The 25,805-nt window shown below is 40.0% G+C and overlaps 2 protein-coding genes across 3 annotated transcripts; both read right to left on the minus strand.

Annotated features, from left to right (window-relative positions):
• Positions 1 to 881: 881 nt before the first annotated feature.
• Positions 882 to 11,194, minus strand: LOC132139763 (serine/threonine-protein kinase A-Raf-like). 2 transcript variants are annotated; one of them, XM_059548365.1, is made up of 16 exons: positions 11,058 to 11,194; positions 8,993 to 9,205; positions 8,706 to 8,809; positions 8,492 to 8,594; positions 7,260 to 7,414; positions 7,106 to 7,180; positions 6,856 to 6,997; positions 6,239 to 6,263; positions 5,917 to 6,044; positions 5,627 to 5,829; positions 3,642 to 3,818; positions 2,830 to 2,876; positions 2,418 to 2,536; positions 2,131 to 2,262; positions 1,721 to 1,855; positions 882 to 1,628 (listed from the first exon to the last, which is right to left on the minus strand). In XM_059548365.1, exons 2-16 carry the CDS (start codon positions 9,098 to 9,100, stop codon positions 1,488 to 1,490), a joined length of 1,794 nt encoding a protein of 597 aa, XP_059404348.1. In that variant the 5' UTR covers positions 9,101 to 9,205; positions 11,058 to 11,194; the 3' UTR covers positions 882 to 1,487. The 2 variants fall into 2 exon arrangements, with proteins under 2 accessions (XP_059404348.1, XP_059404349.1); XM_059548366.1 differs by lacking the exon at positions 11,058 to 11,194 and adding an exon at positions 10,974 to 10,997.
• A 1,975-nt stretch (positions 11,195 to 13,169) lies between these two features.
• Positions 13,170 to 14,378, minus strand: LOC132135547 (U3 small nucleolar ribonucleoprotein protein IMP4-like). Its single transcript, XM_059547197.1, has 6 exons — positions 14,348 to 14,378; positions 14,162 to 14,191; positions 13,972 to 14,055; positions 13,780 to 13,889; positions 13,531 to 13,614; positions 13,170 to 13,268 (listed from the first exon to the last, which is right to left on the minus strand). Exons 1-6 carry the CDS (start codon positions 14,376 to 14,378, stop codon positions 13,170 to 13,172), a joined length of 438 nt encoding a protein of 145 aa, XP_059403180.1.
• Positions 14,379 to 25,805: the final 11,427 nt, after the last annotated feature.

Consider the following 25,805-nt stretch of genomic DNA (forward strand, 5'->3'; position numbering starts at 1 on the left):
AAAGTTTCTGTCCTCCCTGCCCTTATCAGAGCCCTAAGAGAATTGCAGAAGCAAAAGAGCATCTCAAGTTTGATCATCTCACTTAAGACTACAACTAGTCGATTAACCAGGGTCCAGTAGTGGATCTAAAGTTAGCAGCCTGTATTTTAAAGCTGTTGTGAATGTGAAATTTAAGAACATTTATAGACATTGTTTTCAGACACTTAAAAATGACACAAGTTTTGAGATGCAAAACAAAATCAACACCCTCCAGAACTATTGCTCAACACTGAATTATAGAGCGGTGAACAAAATCTCACCAGTATCTCTGAATGTGAGCTACTGTACAAACGTCCCAACACCAAGGGAAAGGCGACCGGTTAACAGCACCACATGCAAACACAATACATTCGTTCAGAAGTCAGACTGGGATGAAGTGCAAGTACTAAATTACCAGTCTTGCTTATGGTCAATCATGTTCCATTTTAGTTTAGTTTGTGAATTTTTACTCCGTTTTAAGATGCAACATTTTAAAAATGATAAAAAATCATTTATAAATTGAGAAAGCAATTGTACTCATTTCAAAGAAACAAAATAAAAACGTAAATCCTTCCTTCCCCATCAATTCAGGAACTGCGCAACTGCTTTGAGAATACCAACATGATTTGTGCCATTTTCTTCTATACACAATTTAAAGCTGACCAACTTACAGAGGAAGCCCAAAGATAGAGCCAAATCAGAGGCGTTTTTGAAATGCACAACACAATTAAGGGCACAACAAGTCACATGTACATCCAACCAAATCCAGACAATAGTTAAGAGTTTAAGCAAATATTTTCTACTGGAAAAATAACGGAATTAAAAATACACCCAAACAACTGCAATGGGGCGTATGATCATGGACTAAAAACAACCTCACTGCAAACCAATCTGTGAGCAGAGTCTCTGTGACTAATGTAGATAAATAGAAGTCATCGCATTGTGCTATTGTTGGCCGATGAAGTTCACGCAAAGAGTACAGGGAGAGGAAACAAAAGAAAATCTCCATGCTAGTTTGCTTGTTCTAAAGTAAAATGCTACTTTCATCTTAAAATTAAAAAAGGTAACATGTAAGCAACCATAACACATTTTAAAATATACCTCAAAAAAGGAGGTTCTTAAGATTGTGCTGATACATTGCTGATATGATGCTTGGATTTCAAAATCCAATGAGTGTACTAAGAGAGCGCAGCTTATTTCCTGCTTCTGTTTTACAAAGCAGCTGGTCCAGACAGAATCTGACATTCTCTACAGGCAGCTTTACAGAGAAGCAGCTGGAACAGGAAAGAGGGCGGGAACGTGAACGAGTAGATAAATGTGATGATGTGTGGGTTTGACTACATGTGGGATCAATGAAGTAATTAGGGCGCTCTCAGGAATGTGTGGAATAATGAGAGGAACTCTGGATTCCATGCTGGGAATGATGCTGCATGGCATTTTGGGAGATGAGCGGATCGTCTCCGGCAGTCTCACAGAGGCATGAAGCGTGTGGTGTGAAGAAGCAGCGGGTTTAGGTCCTCTGCATTTACAGCACGGTGTAGAGAGGGCTCAGAGGCACTCCGCTCAATTTTTGGCAACAGATCCTGGACCTGCTCAATGCCCACCAAGATCTGAAGAACAGCAGGGATGAAACATGAGAGGCTGTTGCTTAATCTGACACAACTGTGCTGGAAACCAGAGAAGGGATCTAGTTTATTCTCACCTGTGGGAAGAGTGGCCGTTCATCACGTTTGAATTTCAGACAGTCGACAATGAGCCTCTTCATTGATTTAGGGCAGTTACTGCATAATTTACTGAGGTCTGGAGACAAGTACCCACGACCCACCATGAAGATAATCTACAGGAAGAGAACACCCACAAATCAAAACCTGCATTTCATAGTTCATGTTCACTCAAACTTCTCCTTCTGTCTTCCAAGGAAGAAAGTCATAGAGTCATCATGAGGTTGAGTAAATGATGACAATTGTTATTTTGGGTTGAACAAAGTTCATTCAAAAATATTTACAGCTTGAACAGAAGGTTTCTGGGCAGAAAAGGACAAACTGTGAAAGTACAAACCAATCCCTGATTCATAACCGTAAGATGGCAAAGTGATGGTGGTGTATGTCTGACCTGATCACGGTTGCTGATATTTGAATAAGGCAAAGTCCCAGACATCAGTTCATAGAGCACCACTCCATATCCATACACATCTGACTGGAAGGTGTATGGGTTAGTGTCTTGCATTCTGATCACCTCGGGGGCCTAAAAACAACAGCAGAGTGAAACAAGCTGTACAAATGATTTTCTCAACAATAAACTCAGGATGGCACTACTTAACATAAGTGACAAGCTACTAGGTATAAGACTCATTGATGATTTAATAAAATGAGGTATTGAGCTGGGTGACGATTACTCACCATCCACAGGATGGAGCCACTGGGCTGTTCAACCTGCTGAGAGCCACTCCAGCGAGACTTTACTGTGGCCAGCCCGAAGTCACCGATCTTTACCGTCCAGCCTTCGTGCAGGAAGATATCTGACACATGAACTCAGGAGTATTATGCAGAACACAGAATGACTACAACATTACAAGAGAGAAATCATCAACCTTAGCCTTCGATCTTATGCCAGCATTAATTCTGGTAAATCAGACAATTCTTTATTTACAAGCATTTCAAGACAGAAAGCAGCTTGGCAATCTACTAGGACATTCAGAGGCAACTATGGTGCCATCTTCAGGCAACAAATTAGCTGAATCTGATCCATCCTGCAACAGATCGTTCTCACAACACAGACAAGAGCACTGCTAATACATTATAGAAAGGATACTATTAGATTTCAAGTCCCGATGAATGATATTCTTGGCATGAAGATAACTGTTAAAGAAAGAAAAGTAGCAAATTATGTATAAATTTGATCATTTTTAATTAAATTAACTCGCTCTATGCACTGTAAATCCAAGCAGTACAATCATATTACATTGGTGGATTTAAGAGGACATGGGCTAATTTCCCATACGAGTGTGTCCTAGTGAGTCTGAGCTAAAGTCTACTGGTGTGAGCAGCTCCTAAAGATGTTTTCCCCCCATTATGTTACAGGTGTTCTTTGTTATCACAAATCCAAATTACAAGCAATTCACTTTTCTTAAATGTTTTCAAAAGCAGTCTCATTTTCAGCAAGGCTGCACTTATTGTAGTATTACAATTTTAAAATAATAGTTTTCTATTTGAACATGTAATTTTCAGCAGTCATTGCAGTCATCAGTATCACATGACCCTTCAGAAATCATTCTAATATGCTGACTTGGTGCTCAAGAAACATTTCTGATTATTATCAACGTTGTAAACAGTGGTGATGCTTAATATTTTTGTGAAAACCATTGTTTTTTAGGATTATTTGATTAACAAAAGTTCAAAAGAACAGCATTTATCTTCTGTAACAAATGTATCCACTGTCACTTTTGATTTAATTTAATGCATCCTTGCTGATTAAAAGTATTATTTACTTATGACAAACTTTTAAAATGTAATGTACATTAGCAAGTTTTGTTGTATTAACATCCTTTAATTGGAACAGAAATAATGCTACATGTAGGATAGCAGCTATCCCAAGCTGTCAATACAGGTAAAAATATATCTTACTCAATGCCCTGTGCAGTCTGGCGAGCAACATCAATACGGCGCATCGTGTCAAACTTGGTCTCAGTAACATGCAGGTGCCGGTAAAGGCTGCTCCCTTCACACCACTGCGTGATAATGGCAAAATTAGGCTTCGTCATGAAGCCCATGAACAGCAGAATGTTGACATGGCGTGTTTTTCTAAGGAGCAAGAGTCTCAAATTAGTCATACTGAACAGAAGATGACATCTATTTGAACTAGAGTATTTGAACTGGAGATTAGTTAGTTGTAGCAGCAGTTGATATTACTAATTAAAGTAGCATTAATGAGAACTATCCTGTTGCTGGGTAAGATTGTTTTGAAGCATGGCAGCTGGCAGTGTCAATTTTGAGAGGCATTTTTGATTTAGTCTTAATCTTTATCTTGAGATGAAAATGCTAAATAGTCTTAGTCACATTTTAGTCTTTCATAGTTTGTCAATGAAAAGTCATTGCATTTTTGTCAACTTTTAGTGAAGCTGCAGTTACCAACATTTATTTTGGTAACTATATGTAGTTTTCAAAAAAAAAAAAAAAAGCTAATCAATTAAGCTTATGAGAAATTTGATTCAAGGATTGAATTTAGAGAATCTTGAATAATCGATGATAATTAAAATTTTTGGGTGAACTATCCCTTTAATAGGAAGTAGTAAGGTAGCAACTTATAAAAAATATAGTTGTTCATATAAAATATATGCAATAAATATAATTTTTGAAAAAAAAGCAGAAAGAGACTAGACAAATACGAAAGAGATAAATGAAAAAATTTTCAGATACAGTAGGTTTACTTAAAACAGTTATTTAACATATTTTGTTGGTTAACATTAATGACACCGATAGGTACTTAATTAGGAATGCTGTCCCTTTAAGAATTGTGACTCCAGGAGAAAACAGGACACCTGAGCCCCTTTCACACTGCACGTCGGACCCGGCATATTGCCGGAACATTGCCGGGTCGCCTTCTGTGTGAAAGCAAACACGTCCCGGGATTGCTTCCGGCATTGAACCCGGGTCGGGGACCTAGTAACACTGCCGGGTTCAACCCGGGACGAGCGCTGTGTGAACAAAAGCCAGATCTAATCGCGTTATCGCTTTTACCGGCTTTTTTGAAGGAAGATCAATGTTCGCGACAAAAAAATGTGTGCAAACTGTAATGAAGCAGAGATCAGTTAGTTCCTCACTTTCCGCGCTGACGCCGAGATCGTTCACTAGCTTCAGTGAAAGTATAACGTGCCTAACGTTTTCGACTCGTACACACGTCGCGCCCTGATGTCACGTGTCGTTACGGGATCTTTACGGGTTGTGTGTGAAAGCACGCACATATCCCTGGTAATCACTGGCAGTGTGAAAGTGCAAAATCTAGCGACCCGGGAACAATTGCCGGAACACTTTACCCGTGTATTTGCCGGAATGGCAGTGTGGAAGGGGCTCTGGTCACTTTATCCCTATCCTTTCGGGTGCTGAGGCCACTGTTTCAGATCGCTAGTTCGCGTTTTGGTAGCCTATCCATCCACTGCGTCTGCCATACTAAGACTTGATATGCAAATGCACCTTATCCGGTTGCAATCCAATGACAGGGATGCACATTTTGAAGGATAAGACAGTAGCCTACAGGATGTATTTTGAATGTCTGGTAGTCCTCAAATAACATTATAGTCCCGTCTCGTCTTGTTAACGAAGACGCAGCATAAATTTTGTCATAGTTTTTTAGCATCAGATATTAGTTTTAGCTCGTCAACGTCTTGTCTTCACAGAAAAATGTTTTGTTAACCAATATTTTTCATTGTCATCTTAACGAAATTAACATTGGCAGCCAGTTCATGACCAACTAAGGACCAACTTAAACCAGTTCAAACCAGCTGCCATGCTTCAAAACAAACCTAACAAGCAAATGCTGCTTTTTTCTACAGGGCAATGTTATACTGTCCTCACCGGCAGAATTTGAAGCCGTGATCGTGCAAATGACTCACCGTAAAACCTGCATCTCATTTTTAAAGGCCTGGAGCTGCTCCGGTGTGGGCTCTGTCACTTTAAGAATCTTGATAGCCACGTCTCCATGCCACTTGCCTTTAAAGACGGTCCCAAAAGACCCTGCTCCAATCCTCTTTAGCATGGACACCTCCCGCGGGTGCACCTCCCAGTAGTAACTGGAGTCTCTGTAACCTCCCCGGTGCTAGAAAACACAAACAAAATTTGTTTTAAATAAATCTGATTGTAACCAAGTCATCTGGGCTTTCTATCAAATAAGACACACACTCACCACTTTCTTTTTATCATCAGATGAGGATTGCTTTCGTTCCTTGGGCTCAGAAGGGGATTTGGGGGGTCTTCTTCCTGGTGACCCTAGGTGGGGTGGGCTAGTGGAAGGCTTGGGAGAGGACTCTTGCCCTGTGAACAACACTAGAGTATGAGGGCCACTTCACACACATGGAGAGGTGCAGTTAGATGCATCATTGTAATCAGGGATGGTTAAGAAACAAAAATGTATGTAGTGTAATGTGGGCATGTGGAAAAAACTTACATGTTCTCATGTGAGTGACAGGTAGTCAAAGTGAAAAAAGAAAAAGAAAAAAAAAACTCACCCATTGTGAAGATTTTGAATGACTCCTGAATGAGAATAGGGGAAAAAATGAATAAATACATGCAATGGAGGAGAGATGATCAAGGAGGCATGCAGAACCTCCATTCTCATAGATATCACGTAACATTTTTAAACATTTGGTATCTAACCAAGCTAATACTTTCATACAGGGACAGTTCACCCAAAAATGCCTTCACTCAGCCTCCTGTCATTTCAAATCTGCATGACTTCCTTTCTTCCATAGAACACAGAAGCAGAAGTGTAGCAGAATGTTGACATTGCTCTTCTCTATTCAAACTTTTTTTTGGTAACATTTTTATAGATTTCACATTTACAAATTTTCACATATAGGGTCACACACAATTGTCCAAAACCATCTTCACAATAAACAGAAAAAGCTGACCCTTTAAACCACTGCTGTCATTTTCGATTCTTGACAGCCACTTTCACTGTATGAACACTTTGTCTAACATCACTTTTTGGGTTCCACAGAGGAAAGAACAGTTTGGAGCGAAGAGGGTGACTTTCATTTGTGGGTGAACTGTATCTTTGAAACAAAAGAATTAGACAACATCAGAAAATATGTGGACTTGATGAGCCTCTAATTGGGTGTCTAACCTCCATGAGGCCAGCAGCGCCAGGCTCCAGCGTGCTGACCATGTGGACGTTGGGGGTTGAGGTGGAGCGATGCCTCTGGAGAGACTGACTGTCCTCTGCCATGATCAATTGGTAGTTTGATCCTGAAGTCAGCATTTCCCCTCTAAAAAGGGTAAAACATAAGAAGTAAACCTACACATAAGTTAGTGCTACATCTCCCATTGAGGATCAACAACAGATATGTGCATTTATATGTGAAGTTAGAGTGTACCTAGGAGAATCGGATATGGAATTGGTTGCCGGATATATCAATATCGAAGGGCAGTCTTCTGTATTAGAAACACACCTGAGAGCAACAGAACACCAGTTGAGTGATAAAAATGATTACAAGTGCACATAAACAGACAATTTCATTCGAAACATACCGTTTTGTCATGGTGTCCATATCCACACATACTGTAGGGACTTTACTGCTGCAGTGCTGATGAAATTTATACCCACACGTCTGACACCTGAAGCCGTTGAACAAGAACTTGTGGCAGAAGTCACAGTAAGCTAATTTAAAGAACGTTTTACGTACCTGTAAAAAAACAAGATTGTGCCGTTTAAGGGTAATGCTGATTTGGCGACTCACAATTTCACACTGATTTATTATACACATTAACATTTATTCACTTAGCTGACGCTTTTATCCAAAGCGACTTACAATTGCCACATATGTCAGAGGTCGCACACCTCTGGAGCAACTAGGGGTTAAGTGTCTTGCTCAGGGACACATTGGTGTCTCACAGTGGATTCGAACCCGGGTCTCTCACACCAAAGACATGTGTCTTATCCACTGCGCTAGCACCACCTTATTAATATAGACTACAATTTAAAAGTCTGAGTTCAGTATGATTTTTTATTAATACTTTTACTCAGGAAGGTTTAAATTAAATTGGTCATATGTGACAGTAAAGAAATGCTACTCTAACAGTTTCTATTAATCAAAAGAATCCAGAAAAATCTAAGAAAAAATGTATCACGGTGTCCACAAAAATATCAAGCAGTGCAACATTTCTTAACACCGATAGAAGTCGCCTGACCACCAAATCAACATATTAGAATAATTTCTGAAGGATCATGTGACAATGAATACAGTAATGGCTACTAAAAAAAATTCAGCTTTGCCATCACTGGAGCAAATTACATTTTAAAATTAGAAAACGGGTATTTTAAATCATAATATTTCAGAATATCAATGAATTCAGCCTTCCATTTCTTTTTTTTTATTAAAAAACAAATGTTAAAAATGAGCATAAGAGACTTCATTCAAAAACATGAAAAAAAAATCTCACTGACTCCAAACTTTTAAACGGTAGTGTACTAATGTTCACTGTTAATTCATGTCTGTTCATAATGCATATAATACAAAGCCTAATATTCATGATTTATTATAAATCGATGTTAACTTGAACTTGAAATTAACTTAAAAAAAAAGGTCCCAGAATTGCTGGACAGAACTAATCTGTACTTGCTCATCATAATCATCCAACATAAACCATCCACAGATATTTTTTGTTGAATTAACCTCAGATTTTTGCCAGAACATGCACAGTTTTCTAAAATGAGAACCAAGCTTTGCTGACTCAAGAGTCCGTTGTGCAAGTACACTTACAAAGTTGTGCATGGTAAGAGGAACATCATCTAGCACTTCAACCAGAAGCTCTTCCCCTACGAGGGGTGTGATGTCAGTGTCCCATTCTGTAAGTCTCTTCCGGCTGGCCAAAAGACAAAAGAACAACAATGTCCAAACAACAGAGAGAAAAAAAAAAAAACTTACTAAGGAGAGACATTGTAATTTTACAAGTCAAATTCTTAGGGACACCTACCCTTCAAGAAGGCGAAAGACAGCACAGCAATCCTGGCTGAGACCTCTGACTTTTAGAGCTTTATCTAGACTATCATAGACAGTTTGCCCAGTCCGAACATTTACCTAAACACATGGTCACATATTGCTATCAATGTATGATCACAAACACGCATCCTCTAATTAACAATATATACAGGACAATATATATAGCTATTCCATACCTTTACTAAAAAAAATAAAGGGCTACTACTACTAAATAATAAAAGGCATTTTAAACTAATCAGATTCCAGTAAATGAACCCTCACCACCGTCCGCTGCTTGTTAGGGAGGTAGACACGAATGGTGCCCCCACCTCGGGGTGTGTCATCTGGGCTGGTTTCCCCCGAGGAGGAACAGGAGGAGGTGTTGGACATGGTGTCTCCAAAGGGGCAGTCCGGGACTGGCAGCACTGACACTCAGTCGGCCGCAAGAAAGAATTACACACCTGGGCAAAACAGGAAGAAGCCCTCATCTGGAGACTGGGATGAAAAACAGTGTGTTAGCATTAATATATCTCTATATAAACCTCCCTCACACCTACGTTGTTATAAAAACTAAACAGATCAGGGATCCAGCCAAATGTTGTTTGCGGTTAATGTCTTGGTCATCTTTCCTGCTGTATTTTTTTTTTTTTTGTATAAATGCTTAAAAAAAAAAAAAATTATGTGTCTTATGGTTTCAGAACACTGGAGCATATATCATACAAGACACACACAGAGACAGGAAGAGTGTAACTGTTGTTGAATATTTGACATTATTTATCATTTATTAAATTTCATAATTCATTCAAATGATTCTAAATGTATGCTTCTGTCAACATCTGTTTATTAATTATTTGTTAAAAATAAATAAAAAAAATTTTTTAATTTAATTTGTATAAGTAATACACAAACATTTTGAAAATGTGAAAATCTGAAAATTCCTGAAAAAAAAAAAAAAAAAGGTTTTGGTTTGAAATAGTTTTGGAAGGCCGAAGGGTGGTTCAGTAAATCACAATCCATTCATGAAAAGTTTGATAAAAGACAAGCTAATTGTTATGAAGATAATTTTCAAACGAGCATTATGCCTCTGAAACTTTTTAAATAAATAGTAAGTGTATTATATAATAAATCAACAAACAAACAACAAACTCTAAATTGGTAGCCAACTGAATTTCCAATTCAAAATTCAGTATAAAACACTGCAGGCGTAGCCATTTGAAATCACACTGTTGAGAAAAATCTAACTGATAACTCAGAACCATATGTCAGTGGAACTTGTAAGTACCTAAATAAATATGTTTCTATACCAGTCGTTTGGTGTAATAAAACCAAATATAAAACAGATGTAAAAGGAAATGCCCCAAATAAAGATATCCGATGTCATTCAAACTCTTTTTAACATTTTGGTTTATAATTATACACTACAATTTAAGCCTTAAGGCTATCAAACTCTGAAATTTAATCCAAACACGTAGGAACAAGTACTTCAGATTGAACGTTTTATGATATTTAATGTAGTATACAATCTTTGCAACCTTAAACCACAAGTATTGCGTATACTGGAAACCACTGCAGTTGCACCATTGTGCAAAACTTCACTTGTGTTGTACACAGTTATAGTTAAGCAAGCACACGAGCATGTAATAAATAACAAAATACAGATTTTACATCCCCACTGAATCTAGCTTAAATGCAGCTTTTACAAGCCAGAAAGCAACGTGTGTATAACATCTACAAACCTTGATAGCTGCAAAGAATCCAATTTCTAAATAAGTCCTCTGTGATCAAACCTTGTTCAAATGGATTTAGAGATGCAAAGTAACTCCCCAACAATTCATGTTACATCTGCAGTATTAACGCAGCACAGAGAACAATAAAACTGTTTTACACAAACATCTCCTGAAAGTATAAGCACACAAAATGTGCAGCAGTCTGCAATGAAGATGAGCTGGCTGGGTTTACTCTTATTGGCTTTTACTCTACTAACAGTTACAGGCCATGCACTCCTAGCTAGCTCATTTTATCAAGACATGAGTCAATATTATGACTTAAGTATAAAAGCATATTAGCTAAATATATCCTTAAGTCCTCTCATGTGCCTTTTTCGTTCTGAAAGAGAGAATGCTGTTTTCATGATGCGGAAAGGGATTAGACGACTAGCTGCTAACGTTAGCTAGCTAGTGTCGCTAATGCTGTCTAAAAATTTAAAAAGTAGACTTTATCTTAAATTTTCAGTATGGATATGGTATGGATTAACGCGATTTACACCTGCAAGTAGTATTTCTGCAAACCACACCGCCCGTTCGCGAAAATCGCTTAGCATTTTTTTGCATCTAGAGTAAATACTCACCTGAGACAGCCATCTTGAATTCTCTGTCTAAAGGCGGATCACCAAAGAATTTCAGGGAAAGCGGAACAGCGAAATCCTGTGCTCTGATTGGTGGAGATCTGTGAATCGAGGCACTGATTGGACAGCTATTGTGGTACTTTGTAGCAAGAGAACCAGAAAGGGGTGTGTGCTGCGGGTAACGAACGAAAGTTTTTCCAAGCGTTAAAGAAACCCTCACAACTGTTCTATTTATTCGCAATATACTGTTCAAAATGTATATATATATATTTTAAACCAAACAAAACCGTTTCAAGCAAAAACTCAGTTTAAATATAAATTACAAGCCAATTCATAAGGAATAATAAAGCAACAAGGAACTAAAAACATCAACACAAAAGCTACAAATGTAAAGAACGTGTTTATCAGGTGACTCTGTACAAAATATTTAATATGAGGAAGTGTCAACAAGCAAACGATATTATCATAATACTGAAACAAATTAATCCATCTTTTTAAATGTCATTGAAAAAAGGCCACGGTGTAGCTTCAATTACATTGAAAATGTCCATGCTGACAGAACAATGCAGGTTTTCAAAGAGTTCATTGGGCTATTCCAAACTTAAGAATTTCCTTTTTGGTAGTGCGTGTGAAAGGATGGAGTCGTCACTCAACATGTGCAGTATTCTCATTCTTCAGTGTGCCGATTTTGATCCTGTACACTGAAAAAGAAAGATGAAACAAGCAACATAATTGCCTGTTCTGAATTAAAGGGTTCACCCAAAAATGAAAATTAGCCCATAAATTACTCACCCTCAAGTCATCCTAGGTGTATATAACTTAATTCTTTCAGACGAATCCAGTCAGAGTTATATTAAAAATATGTGCTGCAGTGCTTTAGTCCAAAAAAAAAAAGAAATAAAAAGAGTCCATGCATAAAATTGGAGGGATTTGTAAATAAAGGTTTAATTCACTTTCCTACCTGCCTGTCATCATGTGTTTCTGCATACCTCTGCGCACCCTGTTCGTGCAGACATGATATGTCATCAGCGCATTCACACATGCTGTGCAGAGAGAGTAAGAATGGCAGACAAACACCAAGAAACTGATCTTCCTTCCTGGTATTGTCATACTTTTAAAGTTTTCTCACTGGTGAATAACACATGATGTAGCTCAGCAGTTTTCAATTCAAGTCCTCACACCTCCAGCAAACACCCAAACACACACACATAATTTGCATGTCTCACTTAGTTAACACACCCGATTCAAATAACCAGCTCCTTAGAAGTAAGCAATGTGCATGAACTGTGTTCTGATCGATATGATCCCTACACAGTGTTCATTGCTCCCTCCTTTCTGAGCAGGGGAAACCTGCTGAAGTTTAGCTCACTTCAGAACATGAGCTGGAATTGGGAACCGCTGATGCAGTCTATTGTAGGAATTGGGAACCGCTGATGTAGCCAACCTCTGTAATGTTGCCTCTAGTATTCTGGTCTGCGCTGTGAGCGTACATGTGTTCAGGAGGCGTGGCTTTGGATGGTGAATGCAGGGGAGGGTGGAACGTTCACTTTCAGAGCTATCAGGCTAAAGTTAACATTTTCCAAGATCTTCTACTGTACCTTTAAAGTGATTATTACGTTTTGAATATGGATATTTTTCTTACAAAAATGCATCAATTTGCTACAGGAGGCCTTTGTTCACCCCCAAGAGATGTTTGAGACACTTTTTTATGGATGGATGCTTTTTATTTTCCTTTTTTGGACTGAAGCACTGCAACATCCACTGACTGCCATGAAACAGCTTGAAAGATCAAAGACAATTTTTCACATAAATCTGACTGGATTCATCTGAAAAAAGAAAGTCATATACACCTAGGATGACTTGGGGGAGAGAAATTTATGGGCTAATTTTCATTTTTGGGTGAACTAACCCTTTAATATCAATTGAAATATCTAAACCCAAAAAACACAGATGCTTACATTTCATTACAAATCTCGGTCCAACCTCTGTCAACTCAACATTCTTGTGATCGGTTTTCTTGTAGGTATGGTGTCTGCAGTATACAAAGTCAGTAAAATCAAACTTATAATAATTAGAATCAAAACATTCAGAACAACCGTTCTAACAGAGCACCACTCACTGGAAAGAGATGAAATCATCTGTATTTGTGAATGTAATAACACGTCTACTATCCTCTTTGAGTACAGGAAACAAATACTTTAGGATGTTGGAGACCTACGGATAAAAAATATTCTGCTTTCAGCTTAACACAAAAATTCCATTACTAAACCAATTAATTAGAGATTTTGAAGCTTTAAAGAAGCCCTTATAATGTCACATAGAGATTTTAAATGATCCTCAGTAAAGCCTAGTCTCCTTCTCATGATACATGTAGTAAGAAAATTATTATGTTTATTTTATTAAAATATCCAATATTATACACTACTGTTCAAAATCTTTTTTTTTTTATGTTTTTGAAATAGGGTAAGTCTTTTACACTCTGAACAACATGTAACAATGTTTTAACTCCATGGTTTCCTCTATTCATATGCTGGGCCCCTGGAAACATCAGCTTCATTTCCTGCCACAAAAAAAGCCACCTAAATAAACCACAACCACTGAAAGACGAAGGTTTCAATTATGCCATTAGGGTTACATGAACAAGAGTTAACAAAGTAAAACTACAAGCATACGCAAGAAACGCTTTATTCTTACTTTCAAACATGAATAATAGGGTTTAACATACTTTGGCAAACATCTTGAGTCTAGAGCTGGGGTCTCTGGATGTTGTGACCATAACTTTGGGGTCTTCCACTCCTGCCCATTTGTACTCATCATCCATATGAGAACTAACACCTATATAATATCAGAAAATAGGGTTACAATACATCTGGTAGCAGATAAAACTGGATTCTATTTAAGAGATGGAAAAAGTCACCTTCTCCACCCTCATCATCAAACTCCAACAGTTTCTGTAATTCTAAAGCCTCCTTCTGAACTTCAGTGGGTAAAACACAATTTTCTGCTAAAGATATGAACAGCATAAAATGAGACAACAGCGATATATCAGATCAGATAGGTTAAGAGAGTTTGATAATGCTATTAAGAAGATATGGCTGGAGTCTCACCATCTAAAGCTGATTTGAGCTTCTGTTTTTCTCTTCAATAAAGCCTAAAGTTTTATAATAAAGTTTTTCTCTAAGTATAAAGCCTGTCCTCCTGTGATTTCCTGTACACATATTCCTTTCTCAGTCTCCCCTCTCGCCGCAGCCACAGCACAAAATACAGTACACCAAGCAAACACATATGCTCACCAAGCTGTCCGGACGGGGAAAATGAAGTCATATTGTGAAAAGGATATTGTGAAATAGTATTACAAATTAAAATATTTAGTTTTATATTATTTTTAAATGTAATTGATTTCTGTTATGGCAAAGCTTAATTTTCGAGACACCCCTCGCTGCAGACTGTAGCGCGGTGACAGCTAGTCAAAATTACAACATATAAAGTACAGCCGTCAGCTCTAATGGTGCAGATGGTGAAACGTGTGATGTTCACAATTTGATGCAATCGATACGGGTACGAATCTGCCTTTTGACAGTTTTTTCTCCCTTTTCAAATTTTAAATCACATCAGAAAAGCATTTATTTTAAATAAAAACGAAGGAAATAATCAAAACGTTGTGAGGGAGGGCTTTATTTTCTTAATATGGTGGCATCCATTTAATAATTTGAATTAAAATTATAATTTACACTCAGTAATTTGCATACTGTTTTATAATGTACTACAATACTGAGGTGCAGATAATTGCCACTATTTGCAATAAGTAATATAAATAGCAGAAAATCCTGCTATTTTTACATAGTATAAATATATAGCCATTTGCACTTGTGTAAATAGCCACTGCCTTTCTTATTTTAATCTTTCCTTTGCTATGGTTCTTGTTTATCGATTTATTAACTTTAAATTTGGACATTTTTCTTTTGCTTTAGCAATTCTGCATGTGAAACATTTGAGCCAGGAAAGTAGTTTTAAGTTCAGTTGACTACATACAGTATATTTTCAGTGTCTGCATCCCATTTTATGCAAGGTGCCTCCAAAAAAATTCATTTATTTCAAAGAACAAAACAGAAAATATAATTGTATATACAAATATACTTTAAGACTATAGACATGACACAAGAAAAAAAAAACTGAAATTCACCTCCATCACTGATAAAACAATAAGCCAAGCAGTAGCCCTCAAATTCTTTGAACGAATAAAACCCACACTGTCCTCCTGTGATTCCTCACACAGCCAGGTGGACAGTCTTTAAATATCTCACTGCACCGTGTGCACTGGGTCAGAGAACATGACCCCTGGAACTCTGGTTGTATTGTTCAGACAATGCACTCCAGTTCACGACACCTAATTTACATAAAAGAACAAACAATACTAAAGCAATATTAAATCATTTTGAAGAAAGGCAGAAGAGCCATACAAGGAAAATATTTTAAATGTATTGTTAAATATATTATAGCATGGTGTTAGAAAAAGTGTTATTTACTTTATCTGTAAACTACCTAAAGTATTTAATTTATAACCAGCATAAACATAAACTAAATTAATAAAGTTTGTCAAGTCAAAATTTATGTTGGATTGGCTTGAGAAAGCATGGCCTGAAAGTTTGAAGTTTTTTTCAATTTGAAAATTTTACAGTTGAGGGCTATACAGTCTGTCAGAGAAAGAAAAATAGATAATTACAGTACTCTAGCCACATGAAGTAAGTCTCTTCTCTGAATTTCTTCTCACTGACAATGTCCCCAAAAAGTCATATAAGACATATGAAGGTCAATTTAAGAGGTAACACTTTACAATAAGGTTTCATTGGTAAACACTACACTGTAAAACATCATAGCCCAAATAAGTTATATGAACTTACTTTTCCTCTTTAAATTAAATTGTCATTTTAAGTTTTGGATACTGAACTTAAGTTATTAAGTTATTGAAAATGTTAACGTAAAGTAATGTGTTGTCTTGACTTCTGAGTTTTGTCTGGTTGTAAAAGTTCATTTAACTCGTGTCTGTAAGTTATATGTTGGGGGAGGGGCGATACACGGAGAGCGCGAAATACAGAGATTCAAGATTCAAGATTCAAGAGTTTTATTTGTCACATACCAAATTATATATAGCATACATAACCAGCAGTGAAATGTGAGTCAGGTCCGCTCCATGGACAGTGCAATTATTAAAGAAAACAACACAGATGAAAATATACATAAATATAGCTATGTAAGAATGAAATAAAAGTAAACAATAAAAATATAAGAATAAAATATAAAAGATGTATATTGTAGAATTAAATATAGAACGCAAAATAATATGCATAAACGTAAACTGAAGTCTTAAATATTAAGATGTACAGGGATGTACAATGTGCATATATGCATTTTACTGTGGTCTTAAATATAAGATACACAGGAATGTACAAGAAGCAAATGTGCAAACATGGTGACACTGTCAGTGTGTCTATGTGAGGTAGTGAATAAAATGAAAAAGATAAAGTGAACATTAAGTGGAGGCATGAGGATGTTAAGGGGCTGGTTAAGAGTTTAGGAGCCTGATGGCCTGGGGGAAGAAACTCCTCCTGAGTCTCTGGGTTTTTGCCATCAGGCAACGGTAGCGCTTACAAGATGGCAGCAAAGTGAAAATATGGTTACTAGGGTGGATGGAGTCCTTGATGATTTTAGTAGCTCTACTTCTGCAGCGTTTGAGGTAGATGTCCTGTAGAGAGGGGAGCAGCCTTACGTAGTTCCTGTTATTGCTGTCAATGTGAGTGAGAGAAGAGTGCAGGATGTGAGAGATGGCATCATCAGTGGATCTAGGGCGATAGGCAAATTGAAGAGGGTCCAAAGTATCCGGTATGGAGGAGCAGATGACGTTTTTAACCAGTCCCTCAAAGACCTTCATGACTATTGATGTGAGGGCAACTGGACGATAGTCATTCAGACAAGAGGGTTTATTGTTTTTAGGCCCTGAAACAGGTCAGTTAAGCGGTGTCCAATGTCCAAAAGTGTTTCTTTGTCGTATATGATCAGTGCAGAGGTAATGTGTGTAAAAAGAGAAAGCAAAAGTAGGTAAAAAAGTAAATAAAAACATAATCTAAGCGGAGCGACCTGGACGGCGACCGGACTCGGCGGCGCCATCATTTATTAAAAACAGACGTGCAGCAAAATGCGGGCGGCGACAGGCTCCTCTCAGAGAGAAGCCATCGCCATTTTTAGTTAATGCAGCTGCCTGGAGACCTTACACCAATTCGTGTCGAGAAACACAAAGAATGCGAGGAAGGTGAGTTTTTGTTTTTTTTATTTGTAATGATAAATGAATAATGTTGCGATTTATTGCATGTTAGCCAATTTGACTGTGCTTTGCGAATGTAATACGACAACACAAGTTTTTCCCTCGTTAATTCACTGTTTTCCAGAGCCTCAAACGCTAAAATATTTATATCACTTTGGTTCACAGTGCTTATATTTTAGTAAGTCTTCGACCTGAAGTCTGCAGGTATTATTATTTATTGCATTGACCGTGCTCCGCGAGTGAACGTGGTCAGTTGAACCGCCTTCTGTGAACACCCGGTCAAGCCTGTCGCCGCCCGCATTTTGCTGCACGTCTGTTTGTGGAATTAAAGTGTCGCGATACATTAACCAGGTGTACACAGATAAAGACACTTGACTGGGGCAATATAAGGACACAGGGTTTTCCCTCGCTAATTTGACAGTTTCCTAGAGCCTCAAATGCTAAAATAGCTTAACATTTCTCTTCGATTTTCAGTGCTTATATTTTAGTTACTTTTAAACGTTTCTGACAGCTGTTTGTCTACTAACAATTTCATATGCTTAGTTTATATTGCTTCTACTGATATGTTACTGCTTTTTCACTCCTTTACAGCTCCTCCTCTTCAAAGTTATCTTCAGCTCAAGATATAAAGTTGTCACCCTGCAGAGTTTTCAAGTAACCGATTTTAAGGACATTCATGTTACAATGAGGTACAGTTAACACATCCTTACTGATATTAAAATCTTTTGCTGTTTAACTTGTATATTTGTTGCAGGCCTAATGCAGTCACACAACATATTTAATGCAGACCATGCAATTCTTTTTTTACAATTTCATATGCTTAGTCTATATTGCTTCTGCTGATATGCTTCTGCTTTTCTGCACCATTAAAGCTGTTGATTCCTCTTCAAAGTTACCCTACAAAGGTTTTCAAGAAGCTGTGTGAAGGATGTTCATTTTACAATAAGGTAATTGTGAACTTGCTTATTTTTAAATCATTCTTTATTCTTGATTGTATTACTTGTGACATGACCTCTATATATGACCTCTTTAATCATTTATGTTATAAGATGGCATGTGATTTACATATGTGATTATTTTTCATCTGTACTTGCTGCCCACTACTAGTCTCTTTGGCTCCATTTTTCCTCCTGTCTTGTGTCTGTTTCAGATGAGCACAGAGTTCACCATCGATCGTCTGCAGTCATTCTTGGATGGACTAGATGCTTTGGTGTCTTTTAGAGCTGTACAAAGCATCTGTATCATCAAGCAGGAGCTTGAGCCTTAGCAATTATAGTGCCTTGATAAGGAGGTATGAATAAAAATGAACCCAATTTGATCAGTTTGCACTAATATAAGTGTTCTAATGTATATATATATATTGGAGTCACTCAATCTTGTTTATAATTGTACGTAGGACACAAATTGGAACAGAAGAAAAGCTGCCTTACTTGGCCTTCTACGCTTCCTTTCAGAGGAGACTTCTGAGATAATCAAGATGTGTGATGTAAGAAAATATATTTAAATCTTGTGAATGTACTGATGATAGCCTACTGAATTCATTGTAGAGCAGTATGTGTAGGGAAAAAGTAAATCAGCTTAACTATTACAATATATTTATTATTATTATTTTATCCCAGAATCAGTAATAATTTATGCTAAAATGCTTTTTTGACTGTCAGTTAATCTAAGTACTACACTATATATCGTGCCTAAACATGTCATCAATAATATCATGTACAAATCTAACAAAATATTAAAGTTTTTATTTTCCTTTTTTTTTGTGCTTTATCTGGAATCTCAAATGCTGAATGTTGGTCAAGTGTTTACTATAAGGAAAAACCTTTGAGCATTTATTGGAAATAGACCAATTTCACATGTGTGTTCTTATTGCTTTTAGTGAGAGTTTTACTACATGAGTATTGTTCAACACAGTCAATGACCATGTATTGTGCAAATCATTCAAAGGTCAGAAAGCTACATGTACTTGTTTATATAGAACACTTACAATCTTTAAAGTGATTGAGCCGTTATTTTGTATCATTACACACGGCCTGCCACTCCTCATTTTTCCCCAATTCATGCCTTTTTCTTTCCCCCTCAGTTATATTTTCTATCCCTCTTTTATACCACTCATCTACCTTTCTTCTAGTTCTGTATATTATTAGAGAATCTTTGATGTTTTGATGAAATGGAAGTTTAAGCACTTGTGTTCTTAAATTTTTAAAACCTGTTTTCCTACAAGAATTTGTATTTTCAAACCAATGTTAAAGCTTGTACATTACTTGAATTTATTTCAATACATTTTTTACATTTTTGAGCAGACCAGTTACAAGTCTATTTATTATGAGCTGATTTGAGTTTTCTTGAATTGATAATGTAACATAGTAAGTTGTTTTAACTCAGAGCATCAAGTTGAAACAACAAATTACCATTAGTTTAATAAATTGTAAAACTTAACTTCTTGAGTTGAAACAAAGAGTATCTGTAAGTTGAGTTAACTTACATTTTTAAGGCAGCAGGTTAACTTACGTTTATAAGTTTAACCAACGTGAAATGTTTTACAGTGTAGTTAATGTATTAATTAACATGAACTAACAATGAACAATACATGTGTTACAATATCTATTAATCTTTGATAATGTTAATGAAAAAGATTACAAATATGATATTTTTTTTGCAATGCATGCAACCATCAATGGCATTACTTATATTAATAAAGTCTTTCTGCTCTATTTTAAGACATCTTTAATGGTTCATTTTAGGCGAAATAAGACTTTGAAAGATCAGCATTCGAATACTATATGATAAAACATGTCTTGACATGACATAAATGTTTGAAATCGCACACATTTGCAATGGCACTCTCTATGGTTATGACCAAAGCATTCTTATAATTAAAAGCAATTTAAACACACATTTTTAAGAAAACAAAAGTAATATCTCATATCCACCATATCTTACGAACATCCGGAAGTGAATGAACCTGGATATGCGCATTAATGACAGTCAGTACGGCGCACACTTGTATTTACGGTAAATACATATACGTTACTGCACATGCGTCCACATCATAGATTGTATAAAAACATGGACGTAGTGTGCGTGAAGTCACCCGTAGTCTCCTGAAGTGTGTTTTTGACTGTCTATGGTTTTTGAAGCCTAAAGTGTGTAAAGCGGGCCATCGCCATCTTGGCAGCCCGTCACCGCGCGACTCTGCCGGACAATCAAAAATGGACAAAAAGGCGGGAGCTAGTTGCTGAAGCCACACCCACCTAGCACGACGGCAGTGTCAGCAGCGGCAATCCACCTGTCACTCAAGTGGCTACGCCCTTAATTATGCAGAACTTTAAGTCTTAATATAATTAAAACGGATGAGTTATAAAAAAAATTCACCCCCCTCACAGTTGTCATGAAGGTCAAAATTAGCTATTTAGACCAAAATCATTTTTTCAACCAGGCGCTCGGTCCACATACGTGACGTACATACGTGACGTCACCGCGCTACAGTCTGCAGCGAGGAGTACTTGAACCTTCAGAAATCAAACCAATATGTTGATTTGGTTCTCAAGAAACATTTATTATTTTTATTATCAGTCTTGAAAGCAGCTGCTTAATATACTTGTGGAAATCGTGACATTTTTACAAGATCCTTTGATTAACAAACAGTTCTATAAAACACAATTTAGGCTATTTCATATATAATTTGAACCATGAAACCTGACAGTAAGAATATGCTATGATCTAGGAAAAATTAAGCAATTAGTTTTAGAAAGTTGGTTGACCTAATATTTTAAATAACAAAACACACGGCTGTGTGTTGATCTATCCATCACACTTCATTATGGAATTAATCATTAATCTTGATAAACTACTTCTCTCTATAATATATATAGAGAAGTAATATATAATTGAGGCAATAAAAAAAAAATTTACTTCATCTATGTCACGTATGGTGATACAAGAAACACGGAGAGATCCAAGTGCGGGTATGATATTTATTAAGGGGTAATCCAAAGGGGTAAACAGTCCAGGCAGGGTCAAAACCAGAATATCCAAATAGACAAGGACCAGACAAAACACAAGGCAAGATCAAGACTACGGAAAAACAATAGACATGAACTGTATCTCACATACAACAAGGACTCCGTGACAAAGACTCAGACAGACCAGGTATAAATACACAAAAGGATAATGGGGAAACAGGAGACAGGTGGGGAACAATCAATTAACTAAACAAGGAGGAAGGTGACCAAATAAGGAGACAGGAAGTGATAATATGATAAACACCGTGGGAACTGAGGACACCTAGTGGAAACCCAGGGAACACAACCAAGACACTGTGACAGTACCCCCCTTCTACGGAGCGGCTCCCAGACGCTTCAAGACAGACACAAAACAGAGACCAGGAGGGAGGCGGACAGGTGGAGGCTCAGGGGGAGGGACGGAGGGCCAGAAAAGAAAAACATGGGGAACAGGCACCAGAATGTAAACACAACACAGAAAGACCAGGAGGGAGGAGGACCGGAGGAGGTTCAGGGGGAGGGACGGAGGGCCAGACTAACAGAAAGGAACAGGGACAGACATTAACACAAAAACAAAAGGAAAAAACAACATGAAGCCCCCCAGGGCGGAGCAGAAGACCACCACACCCTTGTGGTCAAGGCCAGAGTCCTCCAGGGCGGAGCGGAAGACCACCACAACCTTGTAGTAAGGGCAAGCGCCCCCCAGGGCGGAGCAGAAGACCACCACGTCCGTGTCGTCAGAGCGGAAGCCCCCCAGGGCGGAGCAGAGGACCACCACGTCCGCGTGGTCAGAGCGGAAGCCCCCCAGGGCAGAGAAGAAGACCACCACGTCCGTGTGGTCAGAGCGGAAGCCCCCCAGGGCGGAGCAGAGGACCACCACGTCCGCGTGGTCAGAGCGGAAGCCCCCCAGGGCGGAGCAGAGGACCACCACGTCCGTGTGGTCAGAGCGGAAGCCCCCCAGGGCGGAGCAGATGACCACCACGTCCGTGTGGTCAGAGCGGAAGCCCCCCAGGGCGGAGCAGATGACCACCACGTACTCGTGGTCGACATCGGAGTCCCCCAGGGCAGAGCAGATGACCCCCACGCCCCTGTGGTCGATGCCGGAGTCCAACAGGGCGGAGCAGAAGGCCACCCAGTGACTTGACCTGACTCTGAATGGTCCACGATGACTAGCCTTGTCTCTGGAAAGTCCGTGGTACCTAGCCCTGGCTCTGGAAGGTCATCGGTGACTGGCCCTGACTCTGGATGGTCATCTGTTATTAGCCCTGACTCTGGAAGGTCATCGGTGACTAGTCCTGACTCTGGAGGGTCATCGGTGACTAGCCCTAACTCTGGAAGGTCAAGGGTGACTAACCCTGAATCTGGAGGGTCCACAAGCACCTGACTAGCCTCTGGAAGGTCAACCGGAACCTCACTCGACTCTGGAGGGTCAACAGGAACACGACTCGATTCAAGAGGAACAACTGGAACACGACTCGATTCAAGAGGAACAACTGGAACACGACTCGATTCAAGAGGAACAACTGGAACATGACTCGATTCTGGATGATCAACAGGAGCTAGCCCTAACTCTAGAGGGTCAACGGTAACTAACCCTAACTCTAGAGGGTCAACGGTAACTAACCCTGACTCTGGAGGGTCCACAAACATCTGACTCGACTCTGGAGGGTCAACTGGAACCTGACTCGACTCTGGAGGGTCAACTGGAACCTGACTCGACTCTGGAGGGTCAACAGGAACTAGCCCTGACTCTAGATGGTCGACGGTGACTAACCCTGACTCAGGAAGGTCCATGAACACCTGACTCGACTCTGGAGGGTCAACCGGGAACTGACTCAACTCTGGAAAGTCAATGGGCACCTGACTTGACTTAGGACTGCCTGTGGAGACATGAGACGCCTCGGCTTCAGGCACCGCCTCTGGAACGGCCTCGGGCACCGCCTCGGTAACGGCCTCGGGAGCGGCCTCGGGCACCGCATCGGGAGCGGCCTCGGGCCCCGCATCGGGAGTGGCCTCGGGCACCGCATCGGGAGTGGCCTCGGGCACCGCATCGGGAGCGGCCTCGGGCACCGCATCGGGAACGGCCTCGGGCACCGCCTCGGCCTCCAGAACGGCAACGGACACTGCCTCGGCATCGGACACCACCTCGGCCTCCAGAACGGCAACGGACACTGCCTCGGCATCGGACACCACCTCGGCCTCCGGAACAGCATCGGACACCACCTCGGCCTCCGGAACAGCATCGGGCACCGCCTCGGCATCGGGCACCACCTCGGCCTCCGGAACAGCATCGGGCACCGCCTCGGCATCGGGCACCACCTCGGCCTCCGGAACGGCATCGGGTACGGCCTCGGGAACAGCATCGGGCACCGCCTCGGCCTCCGGAACAGCATCGGGCACCGCCTCGGCCTCCGGAACAGCATCGGGCACTGCCTCGGGAACGTCCTCCGGGCTTTGAGGAATGGAAGACGCCTGTCTCCTCCTCCTCCGCCCTCTATGATGGCGAGTCGGTGACACCTTGTCTGGAGACTCAGGCGTTGAGTCGGCCATCTTGTGCTGTGGCTCCAAGCTGGCGGCCATCTTGTGCTGTGGCGCTGGGCTGGCGGCCATCTTGTGCTGTGGCTCTGGGCTGGCAGCCATCTTGTGCTGTGGCGCTGGGCTGGTGGCCATCTTGTGCTGAGGCGCTGGCTCAGCAGCCATGACGTTAACCGTCTTAAGAATCTCTAGGATCTTGGACAGCGTAGCGAAATAATCCAAGAATGAGTCAGCGGCCTTCTTGGGCGTTGGCGCTGAGCTGGCGGCCATTTTGCACCGTGGCGCTGGACTCGCGGCAATCATGGGCAGTGGCGCCACCGTGGCGGACGTGCGCTTCCTCTCCCCTCTCCGTCCGCCATGGTGAGACGGTGGCTCTGATCCATCCCACACGAGCCCCGGGTCGGAGGGAGGCCTTGGTTGAGAGCGGTGCTGAATCTCCTCTCGACCACTCCCTCCTCGGCGACCTCCCCTGGTCCCCCGGAAAACCACCAGGCGAGTTCCCTCAAATCCATTCCTCTCCCGCTCTGTGGCTGGGGAGGAGACATAAGCAGACATACTGCTGGATCTTCGCTTGGACGGAGTCCTTCTGTCACGTTCGGTGATACAAGAAACACGGAGAGATCCAAGTGCGGGTATGATATTTATTAAGGGGTAATCCAAAGGGGTAAACAGTCCAGGCAGGGTCAAAACCAGAATATCCAAATAGACAAGGAACAGACAAAACACAAGGCAAGATCAAGACTACGGAAAAACAATAGACATGAACTGTATCTCACATCCAACAAGGACTCCGTGACAAAGACTCAGACAGACCAGGTATAAATACACAAAAGGATAATGGGGAAACAGGAGACAGGTGGGGAACAATCAATTAACTAAACAAGGAGGAAGGTGACCAAATAAGGAGACAGGAAGTGATAATATGATAAACACCGTGGGAACTGAGGACACCTAGTGGAAACCCAGGGAACACAACCCAGACACTGTGACAATCTATTCAACTGAGTTATGTTGTACCAGAGACAGTTTGGTTGTACTTACCTTTTTGAACAACTAAACGTTGTTATTAATCATTAATCTTTTAATTACGATTAATTAAAAATTAATCGTTGGCGCCGATACAGGATGGCTGCCTCCGTGACGTGCTCTGCAGTTGTTTTTGTTAGTTTGTCCTGTCTTTAGTTATATTCCTGCAATCAGTTTCACCAGGGACGAATTGCTTGACATTCGGCAACACACATCTCCCGATATATCACCGGTTTTCAACTATTCTGATGTTTTGCTGGACATTCTTGTCGGTGGAGCGGCTGCGTTGATCACACGCTTATCTGCCGGACTTTCAGCTATTCAGAGCTGACCGCTCCCCTACGGGGAAATCGCGCGGCGGCGGGACATGCTTTTACATCAATGAACGGTGGTGTAAAGATGTAACTGTGTTAAAGGAGATGTGCTGCTCAAATCTCGAAACACTCTTCATTAACTGCAACCCGTTCTATTCGCCGCGGTAGTTTCACTCGTTCATTCTGGTGAGTGTTTACATTCCTCCGCAAGCGCACGTGAGCTCAGCTTTACAGAAACTCGCTGATCAGATCACAGAGACAGAACAACAACACCCGGACTCCATTTTAATCATTCTTGGGGACTTTAATAAAGCCAATCTCTCCCGTGAACTGCCAAAATACAGACAGCATGTTACATGTCCCAAAAGAGACAGTAATATATTGGATCACTGTTACACCACAATAAAGGATGCATATGACTCTGTTCCAAGAGCAGCTTTGGGACATTCTGATCACCTTCTGGTTCATCTTATACCGACCTACAGGCAGAAACTAAAATCAGCTAAACCTGTATTAAGGACTGTAAAAAGATGGACTAATGAAGCAGAGCAGG

Source organism: Carassius carassius, chromosome 4 (genome assembly GCF_963082965.1).
Source record: "Carassius carassius chromosome 4, fCarCar2.1, whole genome shotgun sequence".
Taxonomy (NCBI): Eukaryota; Metazoa; Chordata; class Actinopteri; order Cypriniformes; family Cyprinidae; genus Carassius; species Carassius carassius.